Raw genomic sequence first — 16,488 nt, 5'->3', positions numbered from 1 at the left:
GGTAGGCTGTAGGTAGGGCTTTCAATACAGAGCTTGATTGGCAGGGAATTCAGAACAGCTGGTGGTAAATGAGAACAGATAGGTGGAACAGACCAGGGTGCAGTGACAGAGCAGGGAGGTGATTGGTGCTGGTTACCGGTATAGAGAGAGCTCATGACAGGTCTGAGTAGATGCTTTAAAGCCGCTTGGAGTTAAAGGTGATTTAGATCTGAGTTAGCTGAAACTTTCGTTTTAAAAATTGTCGTGGAAATATACAAAAATATATTAGAACATACATGGAATTTAGAAAATACATTTTTAATTTCAAAGTAATTCCAGAAACTCAGTTGAATATAGTTTAAGTAATTGCTTAGTTAAAGGTGATCTAAATCTGAGTTAGCGGAAACTTGACATTTAACTTTTGTATTAAAAATTGTCGTGGAAATATACAACAATTATGCCTTAGAACTTACTTACAATTTAGAAAATAAAATTCTAATTTCAAAGTAATTCCAGAAACTCAGCAGTTAAATGTAGTTTAACCAATTGCGTTACTTACCTGTAACTCCGAGTTAAAGGGGATTTAAATCAGAGTTAACAGAGACTTGACCTTTAACTCATTGTTTTTTTTTTGTGAATATATACCAAAAATATGTCTTCCTTTTCTATTTTTGTTCAGTTAGGCCAGGGTCTCCAACATGGTGCCCGCAGACTGGTCTCGAAAATAGCTCACCAGTGATGGGTCATAGTGATTTTCTGGGAAATGTGATTTATAGCTGGCATGAGAAATCATGGACATGATCAGTGTCTTTAAAAACTATGTTTGGGGTGTCGACTGTGCTAATAATAACCCTTCTAATAATTAGAACCAGGTAATAACATAATAATAACATTGTAAAAAGCAAAAACATAAATTGCTATTTTCAAACGGGTAAACCTTAGTGCTAATCCATAACATAAAAGTAGCTCTCGGGTTAAAAAAATCTTGGTAACCCTAGCCTTGAGTTAGAGGTAGGTAGTGTTCAACATCTCCTTCATTGTCTACTTGCATGTTTTGTTCTGTCACAAAGACTTCTCTGGAGTATGTAAAGACACCCCAAGTTTCCACAGCTTTGTCTAAATATTAACTTTCCTTTTACATTTTTAATTCTTATATCTACATTTAACTTATAACTAAATGTCCTGCATCCTCTCCTCTTCATGTTTTGTTTAGTTAGTACTCGAATTATATTAGTGTTTCAACAGATCCTGAATTGATTTTGGGTCTAAAACGACCACTGAATTGTGGCAGAGCTAAAAAAAATATTGGCTAACCGTAGAAGAAGATGCACTAGGCAAAGACTTAAGTTTTTAAACCAGTTGCAACCGGGAAGATGAGATCTTTTCATACTCTTTTACTCTATCTCGATCTCAATCTCGGTAATCCCCCGTCTGCCTCTAGGTTTTATTGAGATCACAAGACATGGAAAAGTACTGGTATGTTGAGACAAAGACAAAAGACCACCCCCTCTGGAAAAGTACCAACACCTTCAAACAAAGACAATAAGACTAAGAGACGCCAAAAGGGAACATCAAACTGATTAGAAATACACACTTTGAGCAAATACGTTTAAGCCTACTTTACAGACTTTCATGTTTTGTTCAGTTGCAGAAGTTAAAAGAGCCATATTGGACCCCGAAAAAAGTATGTTTGGAGCCCCCCAAAAATAAAAGCTTTATATAAGCCTTAGGGCGGCACAGCGGATGAGTAGTTGCGTAGGCACAGTTCTGAGGTCATGGGATCAAATCCAGCTACCAGCCTTCCTGTGTGGAGTTTGCATGTTCTCCCCGTGCTTGTGTAGGTTTCCTCCGGGCACTCCGGTTTCCTCCCACATTTCAAAAACCTGCATGTCAGGTTAATTGGCCGGTCCAAATTGTCCCTACGTATTAATGAGCAAGTGAGTTGTCTGTCTCTGTGTTCCCTGCGACTGGCTGGCAACCAGTTCAGGGTTTCCACTGCCCACTGCCCAAGGATAGCTAGGATGGCCTCCAGCACCCCCGTGACCCTAGTGGGGATAAGCGGTGCAGATATTGGATGGATGTATATATAAGCTTTTTAAGGAAGGCAACACATACTGTATATCTAAATTTTATCGATCTAAACACCTATCTAATCCAAACTATTCTACAAATCCCGATTTGTGTGTGTGCACTTGTGCGTAAGTGACATAATAGGCTCCTAGACTTATTTTCATGAAAATGTAAACAACTGTACTTTAGACTTCTGCGAGTAGCTAGGTTTTGTTTGAAGGCACCCTCAACAAATCCCAAGAAAACCAATAAACATCTTGCAGCTCTTTGGCGCTCCCTGGTGGCTCTCTGGCGTCTCTCTGGCATTTTTTTAACCAATCACAGGCTTGTATGAGTAACCTGTATTGTTGTGTACTCAAAAATAAACATTTCATTAAAGAACATACTCCATAAAGATAAATAAGGTTGAGTTTAACTTACTTTTGGAAGATGCGCTTCAAGAGTTAGGTGACTTCCTCCTCCGTGGAAGAAAGTGGCAGAAAAAAAGCGATCCAACCATTTCCTCAACCACATCAAGCTTTCTTATTCCACTTTCATTTCAAATGAAACAGCTCACCTCTTCTACTCACTTTACACTAACTAATGGGTTTACGAGATATTAAAGAAAAAAAAAAGTTCTTAGCGCGCTGGAGATACAATATAGAATGTTTACACACAAACTAGGAAGAGGAAGTGGATTTCTTCTTCAGGGTGGATCCTGAGTGACCTCTCACAGGGCCACACGCCGGTAGTGGCGAAAATAAGCACTACAGTAATGTCCTGTACTCGGAAAAAGTGAAGACAATACAAAATCTGACTCACAGTAATGCCCGGATATTTTTCATCATCCCCAAAAAAATGATCGTATCTACAGTTTTCCGTAAGTCGAATGGTCATAAGTAGGAGAGCGTCTGCATACTACTAACATCGATGTACAGTCAAGACAGCTTCTATTTTGGTTAGCAACCGGAATTAAATGGGCTTATTCACAGAAATGCAGGGGTTTGTGTCATGATTTGCCCATTGCCCTCACCTGTGCCCACTCGTTTAGCCCCAGCTGCTGCTCGTTTCCTGATTGGTTCCCCTCCTATTTAAACACATTACTCTCATTCACTCCTTGTCAGTCCGTCAGCGAACCTCCGCACATGCAAGGCAAGCACTTTTTGACCCTGGCTCCCGTCTGTTCCATCCTGTCCTGTTTCCTGCTCGTCCGTCCCTGGCTTCCAGATCGTCTCCAGTTACCTGAATTGATTCTGTCCTCCAACCAAGCTCTGATCTCCCGCCCCGGCTGCCCGACTTTTTTCCGTCCTCCTCTGTCATGATTTGCTCAATGCCCTCACCTGTTCCCACTCGTTTAGCCCCAGCTGCTGCTCGTTTGCTGATTGGTTCCCCTCCTATTTAAATACATCACTCTCATTCACTCCATGTCTGTCCGTGAGTGAACCTCCGCACAAGCAAGGCAAGCCCTTTTTTACTCTGGCTCCCGTCCTGTTTCCTGCTCGTCCATCTCTGGCTTCCCGATCATCTCCGGCTACCTGACTTGATTCCGTCCTCCGACCACGCTCCGAACTCCCGTCCCGGCTGCCCAACCTTTTTCCATCCTCCTCTGTCATGATTTGCCCATTACCCTCACCTGTTCCCACTCGTTTAGCCCCAGCTGCTGCTCGTTTCCTGATTGGTTCCCCTCGCAGTGGCTCAGGAGGTGGAGAGCTTGTCTTGGGATCAAGAGATCGCAGTTCGAACCCCGGCTCCTCCGTGTTACATGTCGAAGTGTCCTTGGGTAAGATACTGAACCCCTAATACCCCCAATAAGCAGGTTAGCGCCTTACATGGCTGCACGGCCGCTATTAGGAAATGTGAAGCACACTGTAAAGCGCTTTGGGAAGTCTTGACTTGAAAAGCGCTATATAAATGCAGATCATTTCATTTTTATTCACTCCTTGTCAGTCCGTCAGCGAACCTCCGCACAAGCAGGGCAAGCCCTTTTTTACTCTGGCTCCCGTCCGTTCTGCCCTGTCCTGTTTCCTGCTCATCTGTCCCTGGCTTCCCGATCGTCTCTGGCTACTTGACTTGATTCCGTCCTCCGACCAAGCTCCAAACTCCCGTCCGGGCTGCCCGTCGTGTTTCCGTCCAACGACAACGCTCTGATCTCCTGCTTCTCCTGCCCAGCGAGCACTGGATTGCAGTCGTTTGTTTCCCCACGCCTGACTTTCCCTATTCCTCAATAAAGCTTTGTGTGAAACGTTATGCGTTTGGGTCTACTGCCTGTTCTGGTTCTGAGAGCTTGTGCAGGTGTTCCCAAAGAATTGTCCATTGGAAGTAACTTCTACACAAGAACAGAAGAATAGCATCACAAGGCTTCAATATAAGAGCAGCAAAATATTTATGTTTATTGTCTTCTAGTTTGTCTTTATCATCCAGGTCACTTGGCGCACGACGAGCATCCCAGGTGTTCTTTGGTGGCGTTTGCATACCCCGACAGGACCAGGGTGGTAGTGGGCTCTTTCTCTGTAGGGGGGCTCTCCTCGTTGCTCAGGATGTGCTCTACCAGGCAGTGGGCGGCCTCCTCGATCTTGCTGTTTTCCTAAGGTACCCCCCAAAAATGACATGTTTCCTGTTATGTGTCATTTTAGCCTCAGGTTTATTGCAGCAATCACCTACATGCCCATATATGGGCATTTGATATTTACGGTCAATTCTGGACTACAGAGCGCACGTGATTAAAAGACGCATAGGCAAGTTTAAGTGTAACGGGTGTAATAATAACTTTTGTTTTATTGAAATTCCTGCTGAAATATGTGTATAGTTTTTGGTAAGTGTCCTGCAATGATGAGTCCAACAGTGCCACCTGCTAGTATGGGGTAGGGTTTGATTTGGCTTTTGACATGTGACCGGAAGGCGGGGTTTCGTTGGCAGTCTACAGAGCCAGCTGCCAACGGTATGACACATCTTTTGGTGCGCCACAAAAAAAGTTGATTTTAAACATTATAACCACAGCTGACAAATCTCTCAACATGCACAGTAATGTGATTGATGTTGTCAAGCTGTTTGGATTTATTTTTGTTGTGTTTTTGTTGTGCTAAAATGTTAATTCCCCTTATAGAGATCAAAGCCAGCAGAGAAGCTAATGTTGTGACTTATTTCATCTGCAGGTAAATTGTATCCGTTTTTATACTCATTATTGTTATTATTTCTATTTTCTCATATATATAAAAAGGATGATGTTGGTTAAAATTTAGACTAAAGAAAAAAAATGTTGAATTCATTGTAAACATTAAAAAACCACTATACGATCTCTTGTTAAAATGGATGTAAAAATGTATTGTGATATTCTAAAATGTATTTTATGTAAATTGAAAAGAAAGCTCTTTGATATGCTTTGGGCAGTCTACAGAGCGAGCTGCCAACGAGATCAAAGAGATCAAAGCCAGCAGAGAAGCTAATGTTGTGACTCATTTCATCTGCAGAAACTGTAAAAAAAAAACCTCATCATCCAGTCCAACGTGAATGTGGTGGGACAGGTACACCGCGGTTACATAAGGAAGAAACTCGACTTTGTTTTTGTACAAGCCGCACTGGATTCTAAGCCGCCGGCTTAAAAAGCCATAATAAACTAATTCACATTACATTTAATAGAATCAGCGGGGAAATGTCGAATACAGAAAAGTATCAAATTGTGCTGCTGTAATGACAGTAAGGCGCACAAGCCCAAAAAATGCATAATTAAGAAGGGAAAACAATACATGAGTCGGACCGGAGTATAAGTCGTATTTCGTGGAGGAAATGTAGTTGATAAAATCCAACACCAAAAACATTCATCTTCAAAGGCAATTTAGGATAAAAGACAAAAACGGTAAAGGTTGTGTCTTTTTGCTAAAGCACTGGAAATATTTTCAACTTGCTCAGAAGTAATTTCAATACAAGGTGCAAATGCTCTGTGCTTTACTATTTGATTACATTTTTCCCAAAATAGATACAGTGGTACCTCTATTTACAAATATCTCTAGATACAAAAGTTTCAGGTTACAAAGTACTTGAACAGGAAAATATTGCTTCTCGTTACAAAGGCGTTTCATGATACAAAGTCAAAAACACGGTATAGTGCAAGCTACCATTCCCTGCTCCCAGAGTTCTACCTGGCAAACCGGTGCATGCTCTTCGTGTCCCCTTCCCACCCTGTAAACAGTCTACTGTATGGTATCACTACAAAGAGCTATCATTCACAATGGACCCCATGAAAGACAAGCAGAAATGTGGACAAGGAGAATGGAAGAGAATGAGATTGTTTGGTCATGGAAACAAAGCAAGAGATAATAGAAAAGTATGAAAACACACACCACCGTGCAGGAGGTTTTAAGAGATGACGAGGAGGAAGATAAAGCCATCATTCCATCAGCCCAAATTGAAGACATTTGGGCAACATTTCATGAAGGCTCATTAAGGCAGACGTCATTGGATCAGTTTTTCATTACGTGCCTCTCGTTTTATGTTTATTGTGCGGTAATCTAATTTTGATATGTATTAGTTTCATGTCCTGATGCTCTTTTATGATTTGTTAAAAAATCTTATACTTTTGCAGGGCTTGAAACGGATTAGAGCATTTACATTCAAAAGGCGTCTCTACTTACGAATGTTTCAGGTTACAAACTACTCCCAGAGAAAATTCAATTCGTAAGTAGAGGTACCACTGTACTAATCATTTTATTGACGTTTGCCCGATTGATGTTTTTCAGCTCAACACAGAAAGGTTGGAAACATCAGCACAGGTCTAGAGCGCCCTCTTGTGGTTTAGTGTGAAAATAACAGGTGAAATGATGTACTATGAAAAAAAAACTGTGACTTTATACTCTGGATTATAGCACTCTATGTTAACGTAGAAAAAAGTCACCTTGGCGGAGGTCTGAAACCAGCCCACGAAGCCCTTGTCTCTGCAGAAGGTGTCCAACCTCGGCGGCGGGCACGTCACTTGGTCAGCTTTGTTGGCTAATAGGACGGCAGGAACCGGCCTACCGTTGTTCAAGCTCACCTTAGGACACAATATAAAGATGGACAGGAAAGCTCGTCTCCAAAGAGTGGGATGACGCTTTCCATTGATAAACAACAGGGACCAGATGATGAAGGTGCTGTAGCTGAGTCAGACCCTGGTTAAGGGATCTGTTAACTAGTACATCAAAGACTAATCGTGTTATCTATGCTATTTTATGTGAAAGAGAAGTTCCAGTGTTTTTTAATATGGTAACTGAGTCCTGTCTCTCAGGTTTCTTCCTTTTTTTATTTCTAAAAACTAAAAAAGCCAATCGTGTAAGCCACTTGGCTACTGGCTAGGGTTCACCGTTAGCTGCTATTGTCATTGTTAGCTGTTCCGTGTATAATAAGCTTGCTTCATTCGTCAGTGCCACTCACCTTCCACAGCTGGTCATCCATTTTTTTCACAGTTTCCTTTTCTAGCCACTCACGTTAGCTTCTTGGCTGAAGGCTAGGACTCGCCCTATCGTTATCCGCTTCTGCTTTATCTTTCAGTGTTACTTACATTCCACAGCTGCTCTTGCAACCCAACGTCCCATCATCCAGGCATCTTCCACTTTCTATCCACTGTTTCCTTCTTTAGTCACTCCTGCTATTCACTTGGCTGCAGGCTATGACGTATACAAGCTGCTATTGTTATTGTTAGCCGCTTTTGCTTTGTCCTTTAGTGTCACTTCGACAGCTACTCTGTAAGCCAACATGGCTGTGTCCCATCATTTAGGCATCTTCCACTTTCTTTCCACTGTTTCATTCTTTAGCCACTCCTGCTAACCACGCGGCTGCAGGCTATTGCTCGTTAATGGCAGCAATTTTTATTGTTAGCCGCTCCTGCCTCTGCTTTGTCTCCAACGAAAGCCAACAACGCTGATTCCTGTCATTCAGGTGTCGTCAAATATTTTTTCCGCTGTTTTCTTCTCTAGCCACTCATGTCATCCACTTGGCTGCAAGCTATACCTCGCTGCTAGCTGCTATTGTTAATATTAGCTGCTCCTTTTTCATACATCAGTATCATTTGCCTTCCACAGCCAAACATCGCTGAGTTCAGGCATCTTTAACCATTTTTTCCACAGTTTCCCTCTCTGGCCTTAGACAAGCCGTGTCCCACAGTGTGTTAAATTTATGTCCAGTGTTCCAAGAGATATTTGGACAAAGAAAGGAGCTAAAGAGAGAAGTTCACTGAGTATTTTCATTACAAAAAAAAGAAAGAGACTATTCAGTGCTTGTTAACCGGACAAGCTACTTAACAATACAAGCATGGAAAAAATGGCTGACCGTTGTTTTTATACGAAAGGAATGTGGATTGATGAAAACGAAACTGAACTGAAATGGGATTTTCCAGACGAAGTAAAGAAGACCAAGCTACACATCAGACCTTTGTAGCTAGAAAACTCAACACATGTTATCCACTTGACTGCAGGCTACGTCTGCTATTGCTAGCTGCTATTGCTAGCTGCTCTGTTTAACTAAAGCTAACCCTTGCAATTTCTTGCTAGCTCGCTAGCTTCTGAAGATTGCCGCTTTACCAGCTTAGCCCAACAACGACCTCTAGCTGAAAATGATCACACACTGTCGCTTTAATAAAAAAAGGGAAGTTGTACTTTGGAGTCGAGGTCGTCCTTCCACTTGAGCACGGCTTCAAAAGTGGAAGCTCGCGTGATGTCGAAGACCACTAGCGCCCCCACGGCTTCTCGGTAGTAGACGCGAGTCATGTTGCCGTAGCGCTCTTGTCCTAAAACGCAAATGTGGCACAGTTCAAAGGTCAGGAGAAAAATAATTTTAGCAGGGGGTCTCCAGCCTTTTTCAAGCTGAGAGCAGAAAAGAAAGAAAGAAAGGGGAAAATAAAGTGAGAAAGAACGAGAGATAGAGAAAGAGAGAGATAGGGAAAGAGAGAAAATGGAAAACGAGAAAGAGAAAGAAAAGGTAGAAATAAAGAGAAGACGAGAGAAAAGAAGGAAGTAGGGTCAAATTGACTCCGTCGACCACAAAAACAAAACAAAAATAACCAGAAAATCGCAATGACCCAGCACTGGTGAGCTATCTACAGGACAGGTACACAGGCACCTCAGCTGTCCCTAGGACGCTCCCCCTTGGAGACCCTTGTATCAGAACATCTCAACTTCACTAAGTCCAATTGTTTTCGTAGAGAACTCAGCGTATGAAGCCATTCTGGTATTGAAGAAGAGCGCCCCCGTTTTTGACTCGGAAGAGGTGCGAGTTAGCTTGCGCGTGTTTCCATTCGGTGGAGGCTAACATGTGACGGCCATTTTCCGCATGAGAGTCGCTGGACACATTCCACAAGCAGGCAACAAATGACGGAGATGGGGAGAGGCTGCTCACTTACAGATACTCTGTCTCTTTCTAATATACCCTGTCTTATCTTACTTTCATGTTCTGTGCATTTACAGCTAGTTAGTTTGCCTGCATTATATTTCCTGGTGTCTCCATTGTGGCATTCTTGGTGTTCTGACCATCTGTGGGAGTGTTTCTGGTGTCATCTCCCTTTCATGTTTTGTTCTTTTAGAGCTAGTTGTCGTTAGAACATTATGCTGTTGTTTTATCCTTTCATATTTTGTGTGGTTAGAGGTGTTCAGCATTTTAACATTACCTCTAATTGTCTTGACATCTTGGCATTTGCTTATTATCCAATCCACGTGTAAGAATGTGTCCTGTGTTGTCTCACTTTCATGTTTTGTTCTATTAGTGTTTCTGCGACATATTTCTTGGTGTCATTATGATGGCATTATAATCGTTGTTCTGTCCCAGTTTGGTCATGTTTATTCTGTGGTTTTACTTTCATGTTTTGTTCAGTTACCGCTGGTTGTAGTTGTTCTACCCAGGCTTGACTATGTTGCATGTGTCCTGCTGAATTAGTCTTTAGTTCAGGTAAAGCTAAATAGCAAATACCCTGTGTTGTTTTCCTTTCATGTTTTGTTTAGTTAGAGCTGGTTGGCGTTGGAACATAATGTTCCGTAGTTGATTACTTAAAAAGTGGTCGGCGGCGCCCTCTGTTGGCTGCGGCTGCATCGGCTCGCTACAACGGGTCAGGTGCAATCGACATTTCGTTCTGTGTACATTGTTACACAGAATGACAATACAAGGAAATTATTATTATTATTATTATTATGTTCTTTGTGTCCCGCTAATTTAGTCTTTAGTTCAGGTAGAGCTGAATAAGAAATTACCTGCATTATCTTCATTTCATGTTTTGTTTAGTTAAAGACAGTAAGTGTTGAAACATTATGTTTCATGGTCGTGCATTCATACTGTCCACGTGAGGGAATGTTTATGGTGTTGTCTTTCTTTTATGTTTTGCTCTGTTAGAGGTGATTGTTGTTGGAACAATATGTAATTGTTGTTCTCTGCATGTTCTATTTTTTATGTTTTGTTCAGTTAGAACCAGTTTATGTTCCAACATTATGTTTCATGTTCTGGTTGTCTTGGCTTTCTTGCTATTGGTTAATCCACCTGTGAGTACAAATCCTTTGTCATCCATCTTTCATTTTTTTTTAAGTTAGAGATAGTTGATACTGTTAGGTTTCTAAATACTAATATACCATGGGCCATTTTATTTTATGTTTAACTCTGTTACAGCTAGTTAGTTTGGCAGCAGTATATTCCATCGTCTCATCGTCGTCTTGTTTTCACGTTTTGTCCTCATGTTTTGTTCTGTAAGAGTTGGTTGGTGTTGGAACACTGTGTCAATGTTCTATACATGTCTGATTATGTTCCTTGCATCCTTCTTTTTGTTTTCTGTTCAGTTTGGATCAGTTGGAATTCAAAAATATCTCTTTTTTCCACTTTATTTATTCAGTAGGAGACAGTGGGTGTTTTAACATTGCTTGATTTTCATGTTCTGTTCAGTTAGATCTAGTTAATCAACCGGCATTACAATTCATGATTTCTTGGTCAAGACACTCCCATTGTTCTGTCCACGTGTGAGGTTTTTAGGGTTGTCGTACTTTACTGTTTTGTTCCGTTAAAACTGGTTATTGTTGGGACGTTACGTTTTGTAGTTGTTTTATCCACGCACGAGTGTGTTCCTTGTGTCCCCTCACATGTTTTCTTCAGTTAGAACCAGTTGGTAGTCCAACATATCTCTGTGTTGTCTTCCTTTCGTGTTCTTTATTCAGTAAGAGATGTCAAGTGTTCCAATTTATAGCTTATTTTAACATTTTGTTCAGTTAGAGCTAATTAGGAAGCCTGCAGTATATGTCATGGTTAATTTGTCATGGCACCTCATTGTTCTGTCCACGCTTAAGAGTTTTTCCTGTGTCAGCCTACTTTCATGTTTTGTTTGGTTAGACTTGGTTGGAGTTGGGACATTACGTAGTTGTTTTGGCCACGCACGAGTGTGCTCCCTGTGTCCTCTTTCATGTTTTCTTCAGTTAGAACCAGTTGCTATTTCAACATGTCTCAGCTTTGTCTTCTTCTTATGTTTTTTACTTAGAAGTGTGTTCCCATTTATATCCTATTTTTATGTTTTGTTTGGTTAGATCTAGTTAGGAAGCCTGCATTACATTTCATGGTTGATTAGTCATGTATTCTCATTGTTTTTTTTGCGTGTGAGAGTTTTTCCTGTGTCATTCTACTTAGATGTTTTGTTCTGTTACAACTGGTTGGTGTTGGGACATCCCATAGTGTTTCACATCCACGATAGATAGATAGATAGATAGATAGATAGATAGATAGATAGATAGATAGATAGATAGATAGATAGATAGATAGATAGATAGATAGATAGATAGATAGATAGATAGATAGATAGATAGATAGATAGATAGATAGATAGATAGATAGATAGATAGATAGATAGATAGATAGATAGATAGATAGATAGATAGATAGATAGATAGATAGATAGATAGATAGATAGATAGAGTGTGTTCCCTGTGTCTGTTAACTTTTGTGTTTTGTCCAGTTAAAACACTTTGGTATATCACCATATTCTTTGCCTTCTTTCTTTCATTTTTGTTGAGTTAGATCTAGTTGTTGTTTCTACCTAATGCAGCTTCGGTGTCTTTGAATTGTGGAGGCCCCAGTAAACTTTCTTGTTTTGTTTCCGAACACAGTCCGACTATTTCCCTGCAAATGATTCTATTTATGAAATATCGTTTTTCCTCTCCATTTATGGGCTCTGCTTTAAAATGTCGGCGTTATTACTATATTATGTGTTGCGAATTTCGAAAAGGTGCGGCGCTTACCTGCGATGTCCCAGAGTTGCAGTCTGACGACGGTGTTGCGGTCCCAGGGGAGGACCTTGAGGGCGAAGTCCACCCCGACGGTCGCTCGGTAATGTTGCGAGAAGATGCCCTGCACGTAGCGCTTAATGATGGAGGTTTTGCCCACGCCGAGATCTCCGATCACCAGCACCTTGAACAGGAGCTCACGCTGCATGGCGCCACTGCGACGAGTTCCCACGCAAGAGGCGCTCTGCTGCTCATTTGTGACTTCCTGGACTGGACTCGAAGGGTTTGGAGGTCGGCCACCTCCGTGGAGATCCCACGCGAGATCGGCCCGGGAGAGGTTCCTCGGGGCAAGGGAGGGGGGGAGTCAAACTCGTTTTAGCTCGGGGGCCACGTGATCCAAGAAAATTTTCACGGGGGGCCGGGGTGAGAGAGAGAGAGAGAGGAGAGAGAGAGAGAGAGAGAGAGAGAGAGAGAGAGAGAGAGAGAGAGAGAGAGAGAGAGAGAGAGAAGAAAAGAAAATACAACACAGAACGAAAGAGAGAGAAGAAAGAAATTAAGAGTGAGTGAGTGAGTGAGTGAGTGAGTGAGTGAGTGAGTGAGTGAGTGAGTGAGTGAGTGAGTGAGTGAGTGAGTGAGTGAGTGAGTGAGGCGGCTGTTGAGACAGTAAAACAGATAAAGCGAGAGAGAACGATAGAGATTGAGAGAAATAGAGGGAAAGACAAAGCGAGAGGAAAAAAACAGAGACAAAGAGAAAAAACAAGAGAGAAGATATGAGAGAGAAAATAAAAGAAATAAAGAGAGGGACAAAGCGAAAGAGAAAAAAAACTGAGAAAAAACGAGACAGATGTTAAGGGAGAGCAAAAAAAAAGAAAGATAGAGAAAAATGAGAAGAGAAATAAGAGAAAAAAGAAGAGATAAACAGAGAGAGTCAGAGAAAGAAATACACAAAGAAATAGAAAAAACAAAGGCGATAAACAGGAAACGAAAGAGAGAAAAACAAAGTGTTAAAGAGAACATAAGATGGAAGGAGAGGGAGCGAGAAAGAAAAGAGAGAAGAGGAGAAAGAAAGGAAGGCAGTAAGAAAGACAAAGAGAGAGACTAAGAAAGAGAAAAATACAAGAGAGAAAAAGACAAAAGCAAGAGAAAGAGAAAATGAGAGAAAAAGTGAAAAAGGATTGAGGGACAGAAAAATAGAAAGAGGGACCAGAAAATACAAAAAGTGAGACAAAAAAACAGAAGAAAAAGAGTCACAAAAAGAGGGAGAGAGAAAAATGAGAGAGAAAAGGAAAAGAGGGAAAATATAAATGAAGAGAGAGAAAGAAATTGAGAGAGGAAAAGAAGGAGAATGAGAAGAAACAAACACAGCTTCCATTGTTTTGTAAGTGGAGCCTGGCTTTGTTTCATCTTTTTCTTTGCCTTTTTTCATTTTTGTCCTTTTTCAATGTTTTTTTCTCTTTTCTTGTTTTTTCATCCCCCCTCGTTTTTTCTTTCCTTCCTTATCCTGTTATTTTTTTGTTATTATTTACCCCTTTTTCTTTCATTTCGCCTTTCAATTCTTGTTTCCATTTTCTTGCCATTTTTTTCCATTTTCTCTTTTGCCAAATTGTCTTTCTTTTTCCTCTTGTTTTTTTCTTTTCATTTCTCTTCCTTATTTCCCCTTTTTTGTTTTTCCCCACCACTTTTTTCTCTCGTTGATTACTTAGTTCCCTTTTTTCTTTTCCCAATTTTTACACCATTTTTTTCTTCTCTCTTTTCTTTCATTTTCTTAATTTTTTTCTTTTTATCCATTTCTTTCTTTTTCCTTTTGTTTTTCCATTACCCCCTGTCTGTCTCTTTTCTCTCTTCCCTCGTTTTTTGTTCTTTTTCTTCACTTTTGTTTTTACCATTCTTTCCTTTTTTCAAAAGGCCGGATAAAACACAAAGAAAATGATGCAATTTAGTCAATCTGAGTCTCCAAAGTTTGTATTCTTGTTCTTTGCGACACTCACTTTCAGCTGCACTGAACAGTGCCATCGAGTGGTCAAATATCATACGCTGTCCCTTTAAAAAAATAAAGTACCGCAAAACAATGTAAACAATACTCGAACAGTCACAACATATTTTTTATCAATCATGTACATTTACTCGCCACGACACTCGTGAGAACAAATGTGTGAGAAAAAAAAAAATTTATTTGAATTACATTTCAGCTACCGGTAATTAAATTGAAGGAGAACTTTGTTTATTTTAAATAGAGAGGGTGGAGAGCGTCCTCAAGTGGTCAACTTAAAAAATACAACAAAAAGTATTATACTTAATATTCCTGTAGACAAGTGTTTTTTTTTTAAATGTACATTAATGTATTTTTTTTCTCTTTCTTTGTAGGATTTTATTGTAAATCTAAATTTTTTGAGACAAAACATGAGATTCAAATAAAAATGTACACAAGCTAAGTACATTTATGCTAGTTACAGGAGACGTATGCTAGGTCAATACTAATATTATAACATTCTGGAAACTTAAAAAAGGTCAAGAAAACTCACAACTCACTTAAAATGTATATACTTGATATTAGTTTATTTACATTTAAGCTGTTTATCATGTATCAATCATTTTAAATTGAGAGAATAGGAGGGCGCTGTCAAGCGGTCAACTTGAATAATGCTGCCAGGCTAACAAATAATCAGTAATAACAACTATTTATTTTAATGTACGTTTCTGTTTTTATTCCTATTTTTTAGTAAATATGAGTTTTAAGACAAATACATGGGCAAAAACATTTAAAATGTACACAAGCTTAACATATTTCTGCTACTGGAGATGCTAATTTAATGCTAACACATCTTTCCCAAAATATTTAACAGGCCAACCCAACTCAATTTTAATGAGTATATCTTTATATTTATCCATGAAATAACTCAAAAATTTGAACCTTTTATGGATTTCAGTTTTGGAGGGACAATCTTACAATTATTTTGAAAATTCTCGGTGGTAGTAAACTCCGTAAACCGTACCTTTAGTATTTCAATTTAATAAAAATAAACTACCAATATTTTTAATTTTGGGGTTAAAACTTTACTTTATTTTAAATACTCTACGAAATAAAATACTGTATAAGTAAATTACAAACATGACGTCACAGCCCCAAAACACTTCAATATTGTACAGGAATTTGACTTTTCAATTAAAATAGTAAAAATGAAAATAAAAGGAAATTATGTCTTTATTTGTAACACGTTTCCTATATTTTATTTAGAGTTACGAGAATGTTTTTTTTTCGTGAGAAATAAGTGTCATGAGCCAGAACAGGATCAGGACCCAAAGGCGTGACGTTTCTCAGACAAGCCTTTTTTTTACGGAAAATGGGCAGTCACGCACGTTAGGCAGCAGTCTGGCGTGAAATGATAGGAAGCTAGCAGCCGATGAGATCGATACCAATTGCCCGAGTTGATATTGGACAGATGGGGTCGATACCGGACAGGACGGGACAGACAGGAATGACATGAAACAGCATATCGAAATAAAACAGGACAAACTAGATGGGAATGAAAACTGGAGAGACTAGTAAACAGGACAAAAATAGACAGGAACGAAACTGGAAACCGATATTAAACAGGGCAAAAATAAACGGGAACAATTACCGGACAGGAAATGCCAACAGGAAACAGGACCGAGTCAAAACCCACGTGTTGCGGGGCAGAGGTTCGTTGACAGACCGACAAAAGGAAGAGTGAGAGCACTGAGCTTAAATAGAATGAAAGCCAATCTGTCAACGAGCCGCAGCTGGCGCCACACGGGCGGGGCCAGTTGGGCGCCATGGCAACCGTGACAATAAGCTAGAATTTTTATTTTTAAATATCTGATTAAACATCATTATTTTATTTATTTTCAGATTTTTTTAACCATGTATCGCTGTTAAATTAAGGTTTGGATCAGGGGACTCCAACACGATTTACTTGGGGGCCTTCGGAGCTGGGGTCTGAGTTAGGTTGGGCCCTATTCTGTTTTCCCCAAGATAAGTGCCCATAGAACATTCCAAATGAGCTGTATTTTAATGTTAGTGTCATTGCAATCAATTGGTTCATTTAAAAAATATATATGTTTATATAATCATTAAGAAGCCGTTCTGAATTGGTGTTGTACCAATCAGAAATTATTAAATCGATTACATCATTTTAAACAAACTGTATTATTTTACATTTAAACTGGTATTTTATTTTAAGTCATTTCACGTCATTATTTTTAATTAATTTAAATGTATACATTTGTT

At 39.8% G+C, this 16,488-nt stretch overlaps 1 protein-coding gene across 1 annotated transcript; it reads right to left on the bottom strand.

Moving 5' to 3' along the window:
- Window positions 1-4,394: 4,394 nt before the first annotated feature.
- On the bottom strand, window positions 4,395-12,627 carry rab38c (RAB38c, member of RAS oncogene family). Its single transcript, XM_088320781.1, has 4 exons — window positions 12,255-12,627; window positions 8,652-8,782; window positions 6,917-7,054; window positions 4,395-4,612 (listed from the first exon to the last, which is right to left on the bottom strand). The coding sequence occupies exons 1-4, from the start codon at window positions 12,445-12,447 to the stop codon at window positions 4,451-4,453; spliced, it is 624 nt and encodes a 207-aa protein (XP_088176907.1). The 5' UTR covers window positions 12,448-12,627; the 3' UTR covers window positions 4,395-4,450.
- Between the last annotated feature and the right edge of the window lie 3,861 nt (window positions 12,628-16,488).

This window comes from Urocampus carinirostris, chromosome 17 (assembly GCF_059441175.1).
Source record: "Urocampus carinirostris isolate Australia breed hairy pipefish chromosome 17, RoL_Ucar_1.0, whole genome shotgun sequence".
Lineage (NCBI taxonomy): Eukaryota > Metazoa > Chordata > Actinopteri > Syngnathiformes > Syngnathidae > Urocampus > Urocampus carinirostris.
Note: the sequence above shows the minus strand (reverse complement) of the source record. Positions and strands in the feature narration are given on the sequence as shown.